The sequence below is a fragment of the Vidua macroura genome, chromosome 2 (genome assembly GCF_024509145.1).
Source record: "Vidua macroura isolate BioBank_ID:100142 chromosome 2, ASM2450914v1, whole genome shotgun sequence".
NCBI lineage: Eukaryota > Metazoa > Chordata > Aves > Passeriformes > Viduidae > Vidua > Vidua macroura.
In genome coordinates, this window is record NC_071572.1 from 102,356,188 (window position 1) to 102,379,551 (window position 23,364).

Consider the following 23,364-nt stretch of genomic DNA (forward strand, 5'->3'; position numbering starts at 1 on the left):
GAGATATGGAGAAATCACTGATTTCAAGGAAAACACCTTCCAGTTAAACATGGTCAAGCAATAAGCTTGAGCATGTTTCCCACAGCACTGGAGTTTTCTGTATGCAGCTAAGAGGCTTTTATAAAACTGCTTGGCTTCATTTAGGCTGAGCATGGTGGCAAATAAGAGGCTCCACATTTTCTCTATTATTTCTTCATTGTACCATAAACTTTTAGTATTTTACTCCAGACTTATCAGATGTTTTGTGTTTACTCTTTTAATTCTCGCTTACCTTTTGTGCGCCTTTTCACAGTGTTGGAAACACGCACTGTTTGGATTTTTTTACCTTCTAGTCGTGAGAATCTTTCCATGAGATTTTAGAAAAATACATACAGAACAGATTTATCTTAATAAACGAGCAAGTCACTTTTAGCCTATATCCTTTTTTAGTTTCACTCTAAAGCCCTAGAATTTTTCTTCATTTTTTTCATGCTTTGATTAATTCTGTGTTTACAGTTTGATCTTATATCAAATAAAAGTTTTTTTTGTTGCCTTTACTCATTTTTGTATTACGTGCACACTCACTTTAATCTTACCTGACCTCCTCATTGAAAACTGTTTCCCTGTCTCACAGTACATAGGAATGCTTGTAAGACTGGAATTCTATTTCATGTCTAGACAAGAAAGAATTCTTCAGAGAAAAGAATTCTTCTTTTCTCTTCTAAGATATTTCTGTTGCAAATTTTGTTCTAAGGAAGGATTTGTTTCTCTCTTGCTCCTTCCAAAGTACTTTATAATCTTTGGGGTTTTGCATTAATAGATGCTCTTAGTGCCAATACATACCATTGTAGTGGAATCTGTCAGACTTCATATATCAATCCATCCCATCTTGCATTTGCAGTTCCTATTTTGCTCCTTGTGAAGCAGTTCAGTCCTCTGGTTCTTTGGAAAATTCTCTTTCCTTTCCATACAGAGAATCTTCCAGACATCTTTGCATGTCTCTTTTGAATAGCCTAGCTGCCTTGTGGATTCAACTGAATGGTCATCTGCAGCTCTGGCTCATTTTAGCTCTCTGTTTCTTTGACCTGCTGGAGTACTGGTGTATTCTTTGCATTTTCCATTTTGAGATATTGCCAATCATTAGATGCTTCCAAGTGGTCAGAATTCCTCTTTCTTTTTTCCCTAACTTTTACAGTTTGCCTTTTCTCACATGTTCTTAGGCATGCAGAAGGTGGCCTGATGATTATGAGCTGCCAAACCACTTCCCTGGTTTTGGTCTATTCTTTTTGCTTTCCTCTAAGTCAGTGAGGCTGCCTGCTTCTGGCTTTCCAAGTATCTCTTAAACTTTCTGATACTGAATGTGCTCGGTAGTTGTTCTCTCAAACCACAAATATTTTTTTTCCTTTGCAGCTATCAGCTCAAATATTTTATAGAGGAAGTTGTTTCTAGCTCAGCAGCAGTGTTTAATGTGTTGTACATCCGTTTTATGCCACTCTGATTCCACTTCTACCTATCATAATTCTAAATAAAGAACTGAGTCAAAGAGACCTGTCTTGATCTGAAAGCCACAGGCAGTTTTGTTTGTGTTCCTGTTCAGGTGTAAGTGTGGTATTTACTAGAGGTATGAGGTTGTTTAATTACCAGAGTATTCAGTTCAGCAACATCTATGTAATTACATGTGATAAATTCAAATTAACTTAGATGTATTGTGTAAATTGTGTAGATTGTGTAAATTCAGTAGCAATTTGCACATAGACATTCTTCTTTCACTGTCCTGACTTAATGTCTAAAATGCTACAGAACCCTCAACAACAAAGAACAACAAAGAAAATCTCACCAAAACAGAAAAAAACCCAACCAATCAAAAAAACACCTTAGAAATTTTAAACTCCTAAGATCTTTGCATACAATTCTGTTGTTGCTGTCTCTAAACCGTTGTTACTCAACATCCAGTGTCTGCCGGTGCAGGTAATCTTGTTCACTCACAGCTATCTTCTCTTGTTGGTAAGGGATTTAGTGTACAAGCAGTTGGCAATTTTGTATATAAGCACCCTTGACTCTATCCAATATGCCATTAAATTAGTAAGAATATTGCAATTTATTAATGAAGATAAGAGTGAGAACATTTGGTAGTTGCTTTCACAGAATCGTAGCTGGAATGTTTCTTGGAATCATACTTGGAGATGGTACTCAGTAAGCATTCCTGTCTCTTTTTGTCTAAGAATTTAATGGTATCTGAAGTAGACTCAGCTGTTACAATAAGAATGTAATTTGGTGCAGCCCTTAACTAAAGTACATTTACCTTAAGTGTTTCAACATAGTATTTTTGTAAGCTTTTGCTCCAGAATGGAAATTTACAAAGTGATGAAGAGAAAAAGCTTTTGTAAAAATACATCTCAGTGTTCTTTTTTAACTAATAGGCAATGCTATGAATCCTAGTAGTAATAATACTATATGCCTTTTAAGAGTGCTTTTACATGAATGAATTCTGTTTAAAAACCTCTGTTTTCTAAGAATTTGAAGGAGCTGGACAGTACTCCTTTTTCTTTTGTTTACTCAACTTTCATTCTGTGGAATAAAATGGCTCTATGAATTCAGTAGTTCCAGTTGTTAGCTTTTTTGTGCATAAAGTCTCCAATGTGAACATTTACTTACTGAACATTTTAAAATTATTTTTGTGCTTTCTATGTACAGCAAAAATAAAGAGTATAATGCTCAAAAGAAGATTAAGAAAGCATAGGTCGTGTTTTGTCCTTGATATACCCAGAACATGCTGGAGGCTTAATTTGTACAGGTTGTCCTCAATTTTCATCGTATGAGGCAGCTATGAAACTAAGTAAATGCAATGTTTGATGGTTATTTTTATTGGTAGTCAGATGTTTAACTCTACAGTTGGTTATAATGAGCTGCAGAGATAGGTGATTTATTATTACACATGCTAAAGGTTATGGTTAATTTCTTGTTTTATTTTAGACTGTAAGGCCAAGACTTGGCCAAGTCACCATGTGACATTTTCACTTTACATCTGTCACTACAGTCTGAATAAGTATACAATCTCTCTGCTTTGGTTTTCAATGTAAAATATATCAGCCATCAAGAATGTACACACAGGTATCTGCAGTAAAAGTTGAAGTAAATGGATTTAGGACTTTACAAGCAATTAATTATGAATATGCTTCTGGTGTTATTTTAGAAGGAACAAAAAGACCAGAAAGTTGTTTTTAACAATTTATTTCCTCACCCCTGAATTTTACAGCGCTTTGAGCTTCAAGATTCAGAAAACCACTTGCTTCCCAGGAAGATTACTAGAGTAGAAAATGCACATGGAAACAAACCCTTTAAGGCTGATGTAACTATCCAAATTGGTGGAAAAGAAGTGACATTCCAGGTATGAATTTATATATTCATCGAACTATAATATGTTTTTAAAAAACACTAACTTGTTTTCGTCTCTTCAAGAATTTGACACACTTGGTGGTAAAAGTCATTTGCACTGAACATTTTTTGGTAGAATAACACATGGTATTTATTGGAGATGCATTTAGATAGTGGAATATTAGTTTATGGACACACATTATTTTATTTCTAGATAAAGTCATAGTTTCCTCCATGTGAATCATTACGGTTTGGATGAAAGAAAAAGCCATTCAATTTCTTTTTTTTTTGTTTTATTGGATTAGAATAGCAGAGAGTACTTATGATGCTTTTAATGCTGCTTTCCCTTTTTCTTTTTGTAAAAACAATAGTCTGTCTTTGTTTACACTTCAAATAAAATCTAATGAGTGCTTGGTAATATTCCGACACAGGATGTTGGGAAAATGGAACAAAGTAATCACATCAAATATGATTAGTTTGAGTTTTGTCCAATGAAGTTTATGACCTGCTAGGTGGTGAAATAAGTTCTTACTCAGGAAACAGATGCTGATCTGAGAATTTGAAGTTAATGTTGAATTTGGAGAGTCTAGAGAGTCTATAAAGAAGGTGAATTAGTAGGAGTCAGAGAGATTATAATAACATTGGTGAGGAATATCCTAAGAGAGTTTGTACCATGACAAAATGAGTGGAATAACAGCAAATGGGAATTTTTCAGGAAGAGTTGAGTCTGTAGGAACTTGATTCAGTTCTTTTCTGAAGCAAAGATTTTTGGTTTCGTTTGACATATAGGTGATATGTTCTGAAAGTACTTCTGCAGAATGCCTCTCTTATGCTCTCTGAACAGGAGGGTATAAGAAGTTTGCAGATTAAACAGTTTCCAGACTAGAGCAGGAAGTGGAAATGTAGAGCCTGAGCCTTAACGTGGTGAACAATCAAATCTCTCCAAAGTTTGGGTCAAAGTAGTTCCTTCAGATTTTCACAATACTAATTGCTCTATCTCTTCCATTTTCCTCTGATGAGCAGTGAATATTGGTGACTTCTTACTTGTCTCTTTCATGAACAGCCTGAAGTTCTTTGCATACCCCGATGCTGTAATTGTATTGATTCACGTTTTGTTAATTTTTTTCAGGAAGAGTAGGTGAAAGAGTTTGTCTATTAGAAATTAGGGGGTTTAATTCTGTGACCATGACTGTTTCTAGTTTGATGGATGACAATTATCAGCAAAATATTATAGTAGTTTTGGACAAGCATAACCTAGTTCACACGAAGTTAGAGTTATCACAGTATTGCTTATTTAGCATTTTGATTTACTTTTTTTTTCTTCTAGGTTCCAGCTGGAACTGGAATGTTAAAAAATCATTCTCGATCAGATACTTTTGTAAGGACTTCCAGCCATAATCAGCTGTTGGCAGAAATGATGCAATCCCATATGGTTAAAGATATGTGTTTAATTGGAGGAAAAGTAAGAATTTAATTTTCTATTCTCCCTTTTTCCCCATGATCTTTAGAATGTAAGCTAATTAATATTTTTTAACCTTTTTTAGGGCTGTGGCAAAACAGTTATTGCCAAGGAGTTTGCTGATATACTGGGATACAGCATAGAACCTATCATGCTATACCAGGTAAGCATGCTGATGATCATGCTTTAACTATGGTCTTAAACAGAGACTTTCTCACAGCACTAAAGTTGTTGGGTGTTTTTGCAAGCCCTAAGCTCTGTCAAGCTTAAGAGCAATGTCATAGCCAGTGGTCACTCAGTACTTGTTTGGAAAGAATTGTCTGTCTTAGATTGTAGTACACTCTAACCTCATGGCACAAGCTGAAAAATTACAAGATTTGAAAATAGAATTAATTAATTTACTTACTTTTCACACAGAGGTCACATGTGTAAGGTTGTCTCCATAACGCTGAGGAATGAAAGTGCTTAAATAAAATATAAAGTCAAGGATGTCCTATGGCCTTATGAGTCAAAATACGCCAAATACAACAGGATTTACAGTTCTAAGTGATAATTGGCAATGCTGCAGGAAAACATTACTATCAGGTTTAATGCAATATTCTGGTCTCTTTCTTCGATCTCTTTTCTGCTTTAATTTTTTCCCAGACAGCATGAGACCTCCAAAGGAAGAAATAGCAGTGGCATTTGATTTGAAAGTGTACTGGCATGTGGGGAGAAGCACTGACAGAGATGGGTGGTGAGGTTGAAGGGCTGGAAAAGTGAGAGGAAAATAGAAAAGAGAAATACTGATGATGATGATGATGATGATGATGATGATGATGATGATGACGATGATGAATAAAGACAGTCCATTCTATATTCTCCTGCACTGTTGAGAACCTCCTCAGACAGGATCCCACTGCTTTTCCTTCTCCCCCCAAGTGGCTTCAGCAGATAAGGGTGAAAACTTAGAAACTTAGAAACTCTGCATAACTGGAGTCAGACAGATGTCTTCTGCCCTTTTCTTACACTTTAACGTGGCCAAGTGTGAGCAGATTTAGGTTCCAAGGCTACATATCCTCATCAGTGTTATGTCATGTTCATAATAATATACCTGGATTCCCAGCAGTGCCTACTATCTTTTGTCTAGTGGCCTATTGAAATAGGTGTATAGTTTCTGAGCTAGAACTGTGTGTCCAGCTACTCTATGTACTTCTCTCTGTACTTGTCACTGTAAACACAGTTTAAAATCATCCCAGAAAAATAACTTCTGCAACTTGACAAACCTGCTTTAAGGGCAAGCACACCCTAACCATTGTATTGTTGCACACAATACAATATTTGGTATTCACCAGCAAAATTAGATAATTATTTGCTTAAAAACATGGCCACTGTTTCTCAACTTCCTACCTTTAATTAGTGTGGCTTCAATGAATATGAGCAGAAGGCTTCCTTTTTGGAGCCACATGTGCAGAGCTGACAATGGACCTATTTATTTAGTAAACATCTTTCTTTGAAAGGGATCTGTAATTCCTATAAAAATAAAATCTAGGAAAATATTTGAGGTATTTCTCAGTGAAGTGAATGTTTCCTTTGGTTTCACCAGGGTTTAATCAACCTCAGAGGGCAAAGGGGTTTTATAGAAAGGCTTTTGGTGATATCACAACAGTATCAATAAAGCAAGTAAATGACTGAGAGCTGCTTATTCACTGTAAATTCCTGTGTAGCCAAGCCTAGGTAAGATCCACATATGTATCTATACATGTAAATGTTTCCTAATGTACAGTGTGTTACATAAACCCAAAAGTTTTTACAAAAAGCAGTGTATAAACATACATGAATGTAGCTGAGCTGTAAATAGAATTTCAGAATGCATTTGTTTTTCTAAAAATATATAACCTATCAGGGGCTTTGCCTGGCAGAGTGATAGGATAATTTAACGATGGAACAAATGTTTAATTCATACACTAATTCAGCAGTGAAGACTATAAAAGTTTGATAATGCTGTAAATTTACCATATTTTTCTACTTTCATTCAATAAAATGTCTTCTGGGGTTTTTTTTAGAGAGACATCATACTATCCTGAATCCATTTCTAAAATTAAGGAGGCTCTTCTTTGTTCTATGGTTGTTATTTACTTTCTGATAATTTTTGCAGGCACAAAGATGAGTAGAGGGACATTTACCTTTGGTCTGAAACAATAGCACTGTTTCTGCTCAGGCTGTCTGAAGAAATTAATTCTTGGAATTTTTTTTAATATATATATATGCACATATATATAGTCTTTTAGTATTTGCTTCATCATTCTTTGCAACTGAAGTTGATTGAAGAACATGAATAGTGTGAAAAGGTGTATTTCTCTATATTGATTTCAAAAACCAACTCTAAAAGTTTTTGTGTTGTGAAGTGAGAATCAAATTTACCTAAAGCAGACCTTTTGGAACATAGATCATCTCTTATACTAACAGTTGGCTGAGAGAGCAGTTCCTGTCTCATTTGTGATATCTGACATCATTATATGGATTTCTCATTATATGCAGTTCCATGTAGGTAGATTGCTGAGAAAGGAAATTCATCCTGATTAGGAAAGGTTTGTTTTTAAGTTGTCTCTTAATGCAGTTAAGCAACAGCAAATGAAAAGCAGTAGCCAGTTAGTGCTTTGTGGACTGTAACTAGGGAAGTTTTAGTCCAAATGCTTGAAATAAAATATTTTCTCCCCCCAGAATTTCAGAGGGGGAGAAAAGTAACAGTCGAAGTCATGTTATAACAGTTTTCCAGCAACTTGCTCCTTTTCTTCCCTAGCAAAACCAGTTTTGTAAGCACATCATTAATGTTTGTGTACTGTGATGGTTTTGTTTCTAGGACTTTTTTTTTTGCCTGACCTCATAATTTTTCTTTACTAAATCCTTCCAGTTTTTTATTTGAGAAATACTAACAAATGATGAGTCCAAATATGCATAAAAAGCAGGAAGTGTAGATTCTTCACCTCATAATTGCCAAGAAAATGATTAGTACTACAAGCCATGGAGGCTTGTGTTGGTATAGCTGCTAGAGGGAGCGCAAAAGAAGTTATCCTACTTGATTTTTCTCCTAATTTTTTTTTTCTTGTATACAAACTGCTCCAGAAAATAAACAATGAAATGTAAAACATGTAAGTTATAATGACTGCTACAAATTAAAACAAGCTTTCTGTTTCACAAGGCAAATATATTGTTGTCATTGCTTTGTCCAAAATAAGAGGAATAATTAATTCTTATACTTTAGTTACCTCCCCTCCAATGGGAGGCCTTTTTAGCATTAGAGTATCGTAAGACTAGTTTTAATATCATATATTTAGTGATTTGAACAAAACTTAGTAAAAATTGAGTTAGAGTAAATAAATAAGCACAATAAATCACTGGGCAGGTACTTAGCCATAAAATAAGTTCCTTACAAAAACTGTGCATTTGTTAGCAATGGTATTCCTTTTTAATCATCCCTTAATTGAATCTCAACTGAATCTCATTCAACCATTTAAATCACAGTGTTATATTCATGTTCTATTTCAGAAAATATTTTGCACAAAATACTCTTCTGAGTTTATCTGCAGAAAATTAACACATGGTTCTCATTTTTGGAATTAGAGATGGACATGGAGTACAGCATACCAGGCTCTCAGTCAATTTATACTGTATGTTGTTTCATTTCTCTAGAGGTGAATTATCCAAAGGTGTGTTAGTAAAATATTCATTACAGCATTTACTAGCTGCTGAATGCACAGTTCTTAAGCAAGTCCAAAGCCCCCATTTTTCTCTCTTTTATAAAAATATTTCATGTCTAATTCATTAATAATATAGAAGAGTGAACACAGCAGTGAAACAATAGAAATACAACAATAAAAATATGGTATGGTTTTGTGGATTTGAATGTGAGACTTTAAATTAGATAAATGTGGAAACACTGAAGGAACCAGACTTTGTCCTGTTATTTTAGGGCTTTTAAGGAAATGTAGAAAAAGGAAATTTTTCAGGCCATATGACGTAATGTATTCTATTTTTATTCCTTAAAGTTCAAAGGTTTAGGGTTGTGAAAAAGACATATGCAAAAGCTACAATTACAATAGAAAATATGTTTTTATCTGATTTTGGGTTGTGTTCACAGCAATTACTATTATGTCTTTGTTTCTCTTGTGCTTACCTGTTGTAGTGGAATATCTAAAATATGTGTGCTGGAGGATATGCTAGATTTTGTCTTTGGTTTTATTCCTTGAGTATTATTTTGTGCCAGGCTATGTACTTTTGATAAATTCTATGTTACGGGCTTCTTTCTTACCCTGTTCATTATTCTCTGATGCTTCCAGCAGTATTTTCCTCCTGAGAGATGGAATGTCATGCTGGTTTGTGTTCAAGATTAATGATAAAATCTTTGCTCCTTCAGGTGGCTTCCGTATGAAAGAAATTATTCTTGTTTGCTCCAGGTGTAAATTGCTGCCCCCTTCTGTGCGCAGGGCTGTGTACAAGTTGTCATATGCTTGTGTTTTGTTAAAGAGGCAGGGGGGAGAAAGGCTTTCATTCTTGTTTCAAAGAGGTGATATTGGCAAGTCTAGAACTTGCAAAGACTATTTATCATTTTGTGAGTAGCTTTGTGTGTGTATTGCTAATACTGTTTGGAAAAGTAGTTGAAGATTTCCTTCCTTTATTCTTGGGAAGAACAGAATGCAGTTTTTTAAGGAGAAAGCGTGTACTTGTAAATTAAGAGAATAGATCATAATTATATTCTTCTGATGGACTGATACTTCCAGGATATGACAGCTAGAGATTTGCTACAGCAAAGGTACACTCTTCCAAATGGAGATACTGCTTGGAGACCATCGCCGCTTGTCACTGCAGCTCTGGAAGGAAAGCTTGTTCTTCTTGATGGCATTCATCGAATTAACCCTGGCACTCTAGCTGTGCTCCAAAGGTCAGGATGTGAGCTTGGATAAGTTGGGTGCACGTGATCTGTGTATTGAGTGCATGCATACTGAGACCTTAAGTTGCTGCTGGTGAATATGGCTTTGGAACTTCAGGAATACTGTAAAGATCAAGCTGAGCATTGAAGTTTCATAGAATATGTAGTGCTCATTTTTTTACTTAAGAGCAGAAGCAATTCTTTAATTTTTTGTAAACCTAAAATAATACAGGAAATTTCAGCCTGTTGTAAATAGAGTGTTAGTCTGAATTTTGGAATGAGCTAGATTTTATTCTAGAATTATGAAATCTAAAATTAGTAATATTTGTGCAACAATTTTAAAATGCAAGATTGTCAGAAAATGTTTGAAACACTTTGCATTCTGCTTCTAAACAAGTATGTTATAATATAAAATATGTTACACAGCATACTTTATATTGATTACAAAGATCTCTTTCTAAACATTATTTCATAATTCAATAAAAATAAATCAAACTTCACAGAACACAGTAATAGCAAATACTATGTTAATAATTATTTATACTGTCCGGTCAAATTTTTATGCCATTTCATATGCATACATCATATACTGCCTTTTGCAAATCAGAGGACATAGTGAGCTTTAAAAGCAGGTTATAGCAAAAACATTTTCTTCTTTCTCTTATTACATATATTTGCAGAAAGACAGAACAGAGATTTATACTTGCCTGTGTTTTTGCCTTTTCATCTGTTTAGTGTTCCTTTCGGATTTTTAGTTTTGACATGTGCAGGCATTATAGCTAATCAACTTCTGCATATCACAAAATAAAACCTGGGTCTGTATGTGTATTAATCATTAAAGCCAGCTGAAAGATAGCATTTCAAGAAATAAAAGTATATTATTTGGTACAAGCATAACAAAAAAAGCAGTTTTGTGCCATTTATGCACACTCCACTGATAAGACAGCACGTTTTATTTTTCATGTTCTTACCATATGGATTTAAATTGATTGACTATGCATTAAAACTTATGTATGTTGTTTTACCTCCATGCCTGGATGCATCTTGAGGTGGTATCATTTTTTTCTTTTTACTGAGGTGTAATTTAACTGAGATCACTTTTAAAAACACCCTTAGTTGTTATATGTATTATAGAAATTAAACAAAGTCAAGATAGAGCTTATTCTTTATTTTCAGACTAGTACATGACAGAGAACTGACTCTCTATGATGGCACCAGATTGTTAAGGGAAGATAGATACCAAAACTTAAAAGAAGAATTGCAGCTCTCTGATGAGAAACTACAGGAGAGGTAAAGTATCAGCTACGACTATAGAATGCATTTCAGTTTTATAATTTTTTGTCTAATAAAAAAAATGAAAAATGCTTTTCTGTTAAACTGATTCCTTTTAATTGCTAAGAGAAACATATTTTAAACATAAGGCTCCTCCTTAGCTCTATTTCTTTTTGTGGTATGGCAAAATTATATCCTGTTTAGAGTGCTTGAACTAAAAGGAAAACATTCAATAACCTTTAAGAGAAGGAGTTAGAAATTGAAAAGAAATTCTAAGTAGGTATAAAAATAGATATAAAGCTATATAGTACTTAATTTTGAAACATTTTATTAAAAGTCTTGGAAAATAAAGCTAAATTGAAGTTAAATACTACTTGTTACTTTCTTTTGCCTCATGAGCTAGAAAGCTGGTATTTAATTTACAATTAATATGGGGCAGGAAATCCTAAGGATGGGTTGGGACCCATTATGGTTATTCTTTTTGTTCCTTTACTTCCACTTGTGTGCTAGAAACATTCCACAGATAGAAATGTTATGCTGCAGGGTGTGCATGTGCCCAAACTTTGAAGAGACCTGATGGGTTTATAGCAGGGGTGCAGTGATGATATGCCACACGTTTTCTCTCAGTGTCTTGCTGAGTCTGATTTTTTCCTTTGGCCTCCATAGTCTGCCCTTTAGAAAAGCTGCTTTTCTTTTACTTCTTACTTGTTTCCATATTTCTGGTTCCCTTTTCAATCAAAATACAGTGGGTTTAAAAAAAAATAAGGCAAGAATTGCTCCTACAAAACCAGCAAAACTCAAACTTCATTCTAAGCCTATTTGTTGCAAATTCTGTCCAGTCTGCAGAGGCAGTACACCTAGCTAGATGGTAATTTCCTGCATTTGTTTTATTTGTGTGAAGAACTATATAACAGGGAAGTGTTCTGTTTATCGGGATTTTAAGCACAGATGTTGAAAAGAGCAGCAAAAAAGCTCCAAGGGCCCATCTGGGATGGTATTCCTACTTTGCATCAGACTTTTTACTACGAAATATCTGTTGTGCCAGTCTCCTCCCTGCTCTGTGTTCATGGTTTTGTCCAACCTGCTTTCAGGCAGAATGGTAGTGGCTGTGCTGTTTTGCCTTGAACCCTTTAGTTCATTGCCAATATACTCCAAAAACCTGAATGGTTCATCACACATTCATCTTCAGAGCGACCACTCCTAGTGGATTAAATCTCTCTCACAAGAATAGAGATTTACATCTGGATCCTGCACATCCTTTTTTTGTTCTAACAATGGCTATTTTGGCAGTGTGCTCCCTTTAATCTTCATTATCTGTTAGACCATGAGCACTGTCCAAGCTGTCTTCTTTAATTATTGTTCTGCAGACCCTTCTCCTTTGTGTCACCTGTGTATCTGCTTTCCTTCTTTTCAGCCTCATTGAGTAAACCTTTTGGTTCAGCTGTTCAGTGGTAAATCTGCATTGTTTTGGCTACTTTGAAGGCTCCAAAAGTTGGGGTTTTTTTTGCTTTCCTTGAAAGACTGTCTGTCTTTCCTTCAGATCTCAATATACTGCTTTTATCAAACCACCTCAGTATTTTGTAATATAATGTTTCTGAGTTGCTAATCTCTTAATTATCTGTTTGACTGACAGTGAGCTTTCACTCTCTAATCCATAAGCAAAGGGTGTCTGTTGTACTAGACATAAATGTATTTCTGATTAGTACTTGGTCTTAGAAACAGATATCCCATTGTGTAGACATTCTTATGTCTGGAAGCTCAGTGTGACCATTTAGCACCATCTTGGATGCAGATGAAAATTCTTCTTCCTCAATTATCTGAAGTCCATTTTGCTGAGAATCCTCACCTCCTAGGTGAAGTGTTCAATCTGCCCTTGTTTTCTGTAATGACTTATTTTAAAAAATTAGGTTAAACTAATTGCAAACATGTGTCTACTTCTTTGGTTTTGGCTTTGAGCTTCTTTGACATCACTGGAGGACTCCTCTATAGAGAGGATACTGTTCTCATCAGCCCTTGAGGAAATGAAGGTGTTCCAGGACCTCATCCTGATTTTGGTGACTTGCATATTCTGAAAACATCACTGCCTTTTAACTGACTCCAGGATGCAATGTCAGTAATTCCTGTTTGATTCCAGGACTGTATTTGCCCTTGCTACTCATCCTTTTCAGCAGTAGTTGTCAGTCACTTCAGTACCCTTCCAGTGTTGCAGAATCCAGCAGAATTAATCTATCAAATTATATCTGGGGTACTTACAGCTGCTTTAATCACAGATTTTAATCCCAACAGTGCTCACCATCCCTCCTTTGCCTGCAATAAATACTTTGGAGAAATCTTTGGAGAAGCTACATAGAGTATGTTGTAATATGAATTATTAGCAGATTGGTTGGGCAAATTCTTACCCAAATCACAAATGGGAGATGTTTTCCATATTGATGAGGGACATCTCTCTTGCTGCATGCCAATGACTGTGACTAGTGGCCTTAGCTGGATTTCTGAACATGAAAGACAGCTTTACTTACCCTGATTTGCTGGATTTGACTAAAATGATTTCAGTGCAAATGCTTTTTGCCAGGCCTGTGGAATAGATGATGTCATTCTCAGTTTTGTTGTGACTGAATCTGTAATGTTTGAGTGACACGTTGTCTACTTAATTTTCCAGTAAGTGAATATTAATATGTTCCTGCAGTTTTAGTGCCTTTTTAATGTTTAGTGCTTCAGTGGTAAAAATACTCATATGTGTATTAGAAGAGGATCAAGAGGTTTGCTTGTGTTTTTTTACTAAAGGGATGGTATTTAGATCACACTGTGATCTTGAGAAATCATATGCCTCTGTGTACAAATGCAGACAGTATTACAGTAGAGATTGTGAATATGCTTAAACCGTGATGATGTTATTAGAGGTGCTGAACAAAGAGGAAAGTATGGTTTGGTTGTCAGGTTGTTTTCAGTTTTTGCACATTAGAGCACTATTATTCATATGTTACATGTTTGACAACATTTCAAAGTTTTATTACTTTTGTAAGAGCTAATAAAGTATATTTTGATTTTAAATGAGGTTAATTATTGTCATTGAGTAGTATGTTCACTATTATTTCGTTACATTTCTACATCTGTAGAAAAATTTCCATTTTTCTAAGAAGGGCTTCAGGCTGGTGGGTACAATAGCTCTTTCAGGAGTGACAATTGCAAGCAGTGCATTGCCTTTGGGACATTTTGGGATACTCCTTGCCCTGCTGAAAGCCTCTAAGCTGCAAAGTAGCTAGTTAATGGCCACAGAGTCCTTTTTCTGGTATTCTTTATTATGCTAGTTTGGCTGTGAAGTTGTTAGCAAATGGTTGCAGAACTCATTCGCTTCTCTGAGGAAACTAAGAATTCATGTTCATGAGTTTAAGGAGAAGAAAAAAAGGTGCCCTTGAGAAAGTGACAGATGGTCCTTAAAGATATTTTACATAGAAGGAAATTATAGCTGCTGATAACTTATTCATTTAATGACTGCATGATTCATTTCCCTGAACAAGTTCAGAGAGTAAAAGAAAGTGTGTCCAAGGAGTGTGCATAGACTTCTGCATAGAATTTCTTCTGTAATCATCCATTACTTCACCCAGATAGATACTGTAAAGGTAGCACACAACCTTTACAAATCAAGCAGTGACGTGTTTGTTTATTTCAGGCTGCAGTATATAACCTGTTTGTGTGGGTATACCCCCTCAGCACACACAGATGCTAAGTTCTTGGTGTGGTGAACAGATAGGCAGCTATTACGGGAAAATCTAGGAGTGGGTACATAATAGGATAGTTCAAAAACTAAAAGAAGTCTCTCATAATGCATGGGTGGTTTTAATGCCTTGCAGACAGTGGATTCTTTTCTGTGTGGTTAGGTTGAAAGGGATTGCACAGTAGATAAGACAAATGTGTGTAATTGTGGCAGGGAGTAAATTTAACAAGCAATAGAATTTTTAATTGCTTACATTTTTAAGCTTTTATTTGCTTTGTTGTTTAAGCGTTTGGCTTTTTTCCAGTTTAGTGAATTTTAAGATAAAGGCATCTGTTAATGTTAGACTGTGGTGAAATTTAAAAGAAACAACAAGAAAATAACAATAGGTCATTTTGGTTCTAGGGTTAGAATAATTCCCCACTTACAAAATTTGATAGAAAATGAGATTTATTAAATCATGTTACAGAAAGAGATAATAAAAAATAGTTTGGTCTTAGAAAAAGTGACATTAGAAATGCTGTTCTGCATTTTATTTTATTCTGTTTTTTATGAGAAGCATCAATTGCTCAGAACCATGGTCAATAACAAGAAAATCTTTCCTTAAAATCACCCTGATCAATGTGTGTGATTTTCTTTGTAAGAGCAATGGTGGTAATTCTTGGCTGAAAAATTAAACAGTGATGTCAAAAGAAGAACACTCATTTTATTAGGAGAGTGCCTTGCTGCCTGTATTGTCAGTAAATGTTTAATAGAGAGAAGGATAGACTCTTTGCATGAATCGGTTAACATCAAATCTTCCCACTGTGTTTGAGGCTCACTAATTTAAAAGATGCCACGTTTTTAAGAAGATACACTTACTTCATCTTGATCTGTAAAACCCACAAGATTTCTTGTCATGTCAAAGATTTCTTTTCTGTGAAGTACAGCTCCATGTAGGAGCTCTCCATATTGTGTTCTTTTTGAGACTTGATCTGTAATGTGATGGAACAACTTTGAAGCTCTTCAGTTGTGCTGATGGAAGATGGGAATTTAGCACTGCAGAACTGAGTCATTTATGGTATTTGTTTAATAATACACTTAGCCTGATATTTTCAGCATTGCAAACATCACTCCAAACAAATAGGCTTTTGAAATAGCCAAATAGTTTTATTCATGTTTACAACCTGGAAACCTAGAGCAGTGATGTTGTTCAAGTCTAGAGAGTATGTCAGTGAATCGAACTGATATCGCCAAGTTAGCTTGCGCTGACTTTGCATCTCCTCTCTTCTCACTTCTTTCCGTGCTTTTCCCCGCTGTCCCCACCAAACCCTTTGAGGGCAGTGACTAGGAGCTGATACAGAAGAAATGTGATTTCTTTACCAGGAAATGATACAAAAGAAAAACAATTCCTTCACCTGAAAAGTCGACTCCTTCTTGTCTTCTCTTACGGTATTGCAGAAGGGCCAGAATTTGATGGATGTCTGGAGGATGTTTGCTTTTTTTCTTAGTAGTTCTAGGGAAGATAAGCCTGAAAGTATATGTATTTATCCTATCTAGGAAATGTTTTCTTCTATAAGAAAGTTGGCTAATGTTCCCTGACCTTCTTTTATGCTTAATGACAGGGACATTCCCATTGGTTCCTCTTTCACGTGATGTTTTCGGACATCTATTTCTATTTTCATCAATCAAGGAGTAGCTTCTAGGCTTATAACACTCAGCTGAGAATAACTAATACCACTGCCTTTGTTTGCTTTGATACAAGAGACTGCTGTAATTGCCCAGTTGTATCACAGGTTTATTGTTGTGATGCACAGATGAGCCAACTATGCAGTAGATTTGTCAATTTATGTCTTCAGTAATCTTTATGGAAAATGACATGGTAACAGCAATATAAATTTTTGCCTAATCAAATTTCACTTGCTTTTTCCAAATGAACATTCTCTATTTTAATAAATGAACATCCTCTATTTTAATAAGAGTACTGTAAAATTAGCTGATGAAAGCAGGTCCTTCTTGGACAAAATTTGACTGGCTTTTGTATCTGATGTGTTATTCCGTTGTTTCTGCTGCTTTTGGAGATCACCTCTGTTGGCCAAATCACGGTGCCAGTAACACCAAGGTCACAGGTCTGATCTCTGTATGGGTCATTCACTTAAGAGCTGGACTTGATGATTCTTCTCTGTTGCTGTCAGCTCAGACTATTCACTGATTCTGTGTGATGCTGTGATCTTGCAGGTGTGCTGATTAATGAGTACCAATGAGTGCCCAGTCAGAGGAGGTGAAAATATTACACAGATAAGGGATACAAAAGATGTGAAGAAGGCAAAGATATCAAAATTCAAGGCAGCAGGCTTTTAGTGCCCTAAAATACACATCTGAAAGTTGTATTTTTAAGTTGGTGTTGCAAGTTCCCATTATCTTCAGTGGAGTCAAGACTGTTAGTTACCAAATCCTCAAGTGAGAACTGGGAAACACTGACTTAGGCTAGGAGGTCAGTGCTATAAAGACTTAAAAAACAATAATAATAAAAGTACCTTTTATTATTTTACAGCCAGGAACAGTGCGTGTTTTTTCACAGGAAGCTGTGGAGGCAGATAGGATGAAGAAGGGAAGTTCAGAACAGTATTAGAAAAAATTTTTGGGCAAAGATAAATTAAAGCAAATAAGGTTCTATCCTGTGATGTCTTTGAAGATATGGTTGGGGGGTGCTGAAGGAATATGAGAGAGGCAGACTACTTGTTGTGGCTAGACTTGTGTGCTTGGTTGATTTAAGGAGCCAGGACAGCAATTCTGAAGTTCTTGTAAATCTTAATCTCCCACTGGAGAGACCTGTCTCCTCATGCTGACTCTAAAATGAGCCAGGGGTGAAGTGACTGGGTTGGTCTTTGAAGCATAGCTTTCAGGAGTGTTATGAAGTTAGACATATTAATCCAAGGACCACAAAGAGCATCTGTAAGGGAATGTTCCTAAACTGTTACTAAATTCAGCTCTTCATAGTATCTAGGCAAATCTCTACAGTGTCATCCTTTCTGTCAGTTTAATTCAGTAAAAAAGTTACTTATTACTGCAGCTCTGGTAGGTCTTCTTTTGTCCCTGAGTTGTCTGTGAGACACCCTGTTGTAGGTAAAGCACTTGTAGAAGTCCATGAAATGAGTGAGATGTGCCTACTTCAGACATACAGCACAGTAGACTGTAGCTTAGTTGGTCATATTTGTCCATCTTGAAGCATGCAGGTCCTGTTGCAAATGAAGAGAATTGGGTAGACTTCTGAGCATAAAAAAATGTGTAAATTAAAAAAATTTCAAGTTGCTTTATGCAGCCTGTGTGTTTTCTTTTTTTTAAAAAATAAAGTTGCGTTGCAAATAATCTGGATATACTCCGGTATGTTTCAGTACAATAATTTATCTTTTTTCATCTATTGTAAAAATAAAATCTGATATTCATTCCTTAAGCCAGGTAATGCATTTTTAAACTCTTTTTTTGCAGGTCTATCTTTCCTATCCATCCTTCTTTCAGAATAGTGGTCTTAGCAGAACCTCCTGTCATTGGAAGTAGTACCCAACAATGGCTGGGTCCAGAGTTTTTGACACTGTTTCTTTTTCATAATGTTCGATCTTTAAGCAAGAGTGAAGAAATTGAAGTTATTAAACAAATGGTAAGTATATTCAGTACTTTAGGCAATTACTGGCTTACTGAACAGGATTACATATAAAATATATTGCTATTTCAGTGTAGAATAAAGAAGCTGATTTTCGAAGCTTATCAACATACCTGTTTATCATTTAATGTCATAATTCTTATTTTGATATTGAATACTGCTGTAATAAAAAGTACTCTTTGTCATAAAGCAACTGTGGCAACGCCATGGTTATTGCATATGTGGAACTTGGATATCTTGATTAATAGGTAAGATTAATACTGTTTTTCTTTCAACCAGATTCCAAATGTACCCAGTGTGGCTGTGGAAAAGTTGTTGTCAGTAACACACAAGCTTCGGGAGACAAATGATACCACTGTGAGCCATTTTTTTTTCTTTTTTTCTCTTTGAATTTACTATCTCCTGCTGTGACTGTCTTAACAAAGCCCAGGTGAAACGTGCTAAGCTATAGTGTTTTTTCAAAGGCTGCCTGATTGGCAAACCAGCCCCAGAAAGCTATTGCTGGCAATTACTGTGCTGCATACTATAAAATTCTTTGATTTATGATGTGTGTATTTGGAATCTCCATAAGTTCTAGGAATTTGTACAAATCCCAGAGAATCAAGAACAAGAACACAGTGAGTTTAGGTATGTGGTTCACATTATGCTGAGGTGCCTTTTGAATGTGTATGGATATAATCACATGCGTTTGGGTATTTTTTGATTACTTTGCTTTAGTAATTATAAAATTGATAGCTGAAGTTATTTGGGCTTTTTGAGCAATAGGAGCTATGTAGTCATTATAAAATGACAACAGGCAGCAGCAGAGATTCAAAAAATAGAATGCTCCAGAACTCCTGGCTGCATTGCTGCTATAGGCTATTCTATTAAAGAAGTAATGTCAGGAAAAATAAGTTCTGCTGACAAAGTGACCACAGAATTCTTTAAAAATACAGTTAAATCATGGTGACAAGAAAAAGAAATTATTGCTATGGCAGCTAAAACACAGCATGCCTTGATATAAGTAAAATGTAAAACATTTTTATTGGAATCCAGCAGTACCAGCTTAACAGGTGCTTAATAAATTTAATTCATTGTCCTTAGTTTCCACTATTTTAACATTGATAATAACTTTTATAGTTTTACTATAAAGGAGCTGAGAGAGGCTGTTATGTTCTTTGGAGCTTAAAAAAGTAAATAAAAAATGGACTTCTAGGTACACTGTTGTGACAGTTGTTATAATCATCAGTTGAGCTTCCTACATCTAATGTATAAATGTATCCGTTTGGACATACTTGGAGACATACCATGCCTGAATAGAGCATCACAAAAATCTTTTCCAAATATGTGGATATCTGTAGAATTGTGAAATTTCTAAATGAATTATGTGATACTGAATGAGAAGTGAGTCACAGTATGGTTTGAGAGAGGATTCTTGTAGATCAGCAGTGACATGAGACATGTCGGGAACAGCGCACCTGTGCAGAGAGATTAAATGTGTGCCTTATGTACATTAGGCTATTTATAGAGTTGTCTAAGTAAATAAGTGTCTGCCAGAGATTCTACTGAAATATTAACCATTGTTTAAAGTGATTTTGTTAACAATAGAATACCTGTAGACTGTTCACTCTGTGGGCATTGTCTGCATCATTGTAATTGTTTCCTTGATTTACAATAGAATCTGGAGGCCACAATCAAGATCCCGTTGAATTAGATGCCTCATAGATACATATTTTAAAAAATGTCACTAACACAGTTTTGAGTTTGCGGTTGTTCGATATAAAAAAACTCAAACAAATCAGGTAATAGAGGACGAAATTTTGTTGACAATACTTTCAACTACCAGTTGGAAATACTCAGGAGATGTGATACAACTTTTCCTCAATGGTCATATCCTCTATGGATAGTAAGGATAGAATATTTACCCTTGCCCTTGCTTCAGGTATAGCTGAGTAGGTCTTGAAGTAACTCATTAAATGCCATCATTTACATCACAGTGTCCATAGTGCTGGCTTGTAAACTATGGTTGTTCAGAAGATGCTTCACAATCTTCTGTCAGTGAAAGCAGGAGGAACAGGTGTAGTAATCTTTGCAGTTAGGCCAATCTAAATAATTTTTGCTCATTGCTCAGAGGTATGCTAAAAAGTATTATTCTTTCCTTTCTCATAATTTGAGAAAAGTTTTGAAGTTTTGTGTGATTTCATAGAACTGACTTTTTGGGGTTTTGTTAATTTAAATGCCTTTTTGTCAAAACTGCTGTTTTTTTGGAGGAAGGAATTGGTGCTGAGATACTTCTCATGCTTAAAAATTAATAAAGGGGAAAAAGGCTCTGAAATTCATGAAGTGTTGTTTTTCTCTATTTTTTCCCCTAGATTTCAAATGTCAAGTTTTTTTTTTCCAATTGAAACAGCATCATATGTTAAGACAATTTTAATCCAATTAGAAATTTTATATAAACTTGTGTAAACCCAAACAAAACATTTTGAATTACCTAATTAAAATATTTCACTTGACCCAGGCAAAACATGGCGTGACTTATCAGATCACACTCATTGTTGTGTGTTTCCTGCTAAAATAAGGAACCTATTTGTATTAGATACCTTCATCCGGTAGATATAATTGTAGAATGATTTCTTTCTCAGTCTTTGGATCCTTCTTTAAGTACATGGTTGCTTGTTTTGTGGTTCTGTTTGTTTGGTTTTTTAAATTGTGCCATGTTTGTTTGAGGTCTGCCTTCTCAAGCATTGAATAATTTCTGTAAATCTTTGCTGAATCATGTCCAGTTTTTAGCATCTGTTTTAATATGTGGGCAACAGCAAAGGACACAATGTTCCAGTAATGGCCCGCCCAGCAGGCGTGTGCAGAGGTGATACAATCTCTGTACTGCTGCCCAGTGTTGTCTTGTTTATATGTCTAAGAATCCTGCTGGACCTTTTTGCCAGAGCATTACATGTGGAGCTCATATGTAGTTTGTGAAGAGCAGATGACTTTTTAGCACATCGATCCTTTCACAATAGCTAACCTGGTTTTTATGACGGGTATTAATGTTAGGGTTTGTATTGCACATAAAATTCAGTTCACAGCACATTTTTCTTCCTGTTGCTGATAAAAGTGATATTTTAAGACTAATCTTTTGATGACATAATGATTTCCATGACAGTGACTTACTGCAAAAAATACAGAATTACAAGCTTGCCTATTGAAGTGCATGAGTTGCTGTAGAAGGCACAAAGCATCTATGAATGAGAAGAAAAGTTGAAATTATTCCTTTTGGATTGAGTTTTTCTCCTGACTTGTTTGCTCTAAATCCCTCACTTGGATTAAATAATTAAACTACCCTGTATTTTTTGACAGGCACAGTCACTGGCCTCGTTTTTATCTACTCGACAACTGTTGCGAATTTGCCGTCGACTGTCACAACATCCAGATGAAAGCCTTTATGATGCTGTTAATAAAGCCTGCCTTTCCAGGTAGAACTGCTAGTTTTGGTGGAAGTTCCAAGAGCTTCTTGGTCAGTTGTTAGCAGGCCAGATAAGTTTTAATGTGTTTTATTAAATAATACAATTGCTGTCTTGCTCCTTAAAGTTGGTCATTTTGTTAAAAATATTTCTGTGGTATTCTCAAACCTAGAAGGTAAGTAGAAAGGACTTGCTACACTTTTCCCATCTTTACATTATATAAATTAGGTCACCATTATCAGCATTGGTTCACTGTCTAAAAACACTCAAAGCAGAGCCATGTTAATGTCTTGTTTGACTTATGTTTCATGGACACTTGGTTTCAGTTCTAAAAGCTGTGTCTAGAAGTGTTATGAGGGTTTTGTTTGCTTTGGGATTTTGTTTGTGTTTTTTTTGTCTTTTCAAAAGAAAGCAAGTTGTTATTGTCAAAAAGTCTGGAAAATTGAAAGGGTTTAGTTCTAGACACCTCAGAGCTTACCCTTTTTCTCTGGAACCTGAGATCCAAGTGAATTGAGTAATGAGAAAAGGTACTTCCAAAAAACAGTTGTTTCTGTTGTGGCTCTTACTTGCAATGGAATGAGGATATTACATGCCTCCAGTTCTAAACCACCCTACATTACAACCCTATTGCAATGTCTCATAACACTGAAGCCTTTAAAAAAGAGTGCACTGTGACAAGTGTAGTTCATTGCCTGTGAAAGAAGCTAAATTCCTCTCCTTGGGGATAGATGAAATGTGGAAAGCTGTTTTGTGCAAGGAATAGACATTCAGGGTTTGGAGGTGCAAGTGAATCTTCATTTTAGATTACAGATTACATTAGATTTAGATTTTTAGATTACAGAAAATACCGAAAACTTTAAAAAGAAAAACTCTTAAAATACAACCTCCCTATTATTCTCCTTCTTTTAGATTTTTACCAAACCTCGCCAGATCAGCTTTACATAAAAATCTGCAGGATTCTGGTATTGAAACAAGTCCAGATGACACAGAGAAACTAGAGGGAAAGGATTACACATGTAAGCTTCTGCTATTTTTTTTCCTGCTCCCCATGAATGTTACTCAAATTGCTGGATGTATAAAGGTGTACTAGTTATCCTCAAAATTAAATGTAATTTGCTTCAGTTATATCTCTGTTCTATCAGAATGTGTTGCTGCTCTCAGTATGTTGTGTTGTCTGCCGAGTTCCCTGGTCATGGAATTTTGTTTTCCATCATGTTAAAGTGTTTCTCAGTCTATAAGATCCATGGTCTCAGGCTTTTAGTACTGCTTTTTCATTTCTTTTAATCACTGATAGTTAGTCGTCTATAGAGTTACAGCCTTAGTTTGAGCTTATAATTTCTCTGTTCTGTTTTTTTTTTACCATTGCTTCTTTCTCTCCCCTGTTAAAATCACCTTTTTTTTTTTTTTTTTGAGATTCTTGTAGAAGTTCTGTGCTATCATTTGCTTTCATTCTGGCACACACTTCTTTGTTATTCTCTTTAAATTGCTGTAGTAGTTGCATGTCACCTTTATCGAGCATATCTTAGTTTCTTTGGCTTATCCAACTTGTAATCATGTGTAGTGGCCTTCAGGGCTATGCAT

The 23,364-nt window shown here is 35.4% G+C and overlaps 1 protein-coding gene across 2 annotated transcripts in view; it reads left to right on the top strand.

The window, feature by feature from the left end:
* VWA8 (von Willebrand factor A domain containing 8) overlaps positions 1–23,364 on the top strand; it is a 179,730-nt gene that overhangs the window by 47,452 nt on the left and 108,914 nt on the right. For both annotated transcript variants that reach the window (XM_053970435.1, XM_053970436.1), the window contains exons 10-18: positions 3,236–3,367; positions 4,682–4,816; positions 4,899–4,976; positions 9,574–9,734; positions 10,899–11,012; positions 18,175–18,343; positions 18,626–18,703; positions 21,680–21,795; positions 22,693–22,799. In XM_053970435.1, the coding sequence (XP_053826410.1) occupies positions 3,236–3,367; positions 4,682–4,816; positions 4,899–4,976; positions 9,574–9,734; positions 10,899–11,012; positions 18,175–18,343; positions 18,626–18,703; positions 21,680–21,795; positions 22,693–22,799 (1,090 nt within the window). The remainder of the gene's footprint in view (positions 1–3,235; positions 3,368–4,681; positions 4,817–4,898; positions 4,977–9,573; positions 9,735–10,898; positions 11,013–18,174; positions 18,344–18,625; positions 18,704–21,679; positions 21,796–22,692; positions 22,800–23,364) is intronic.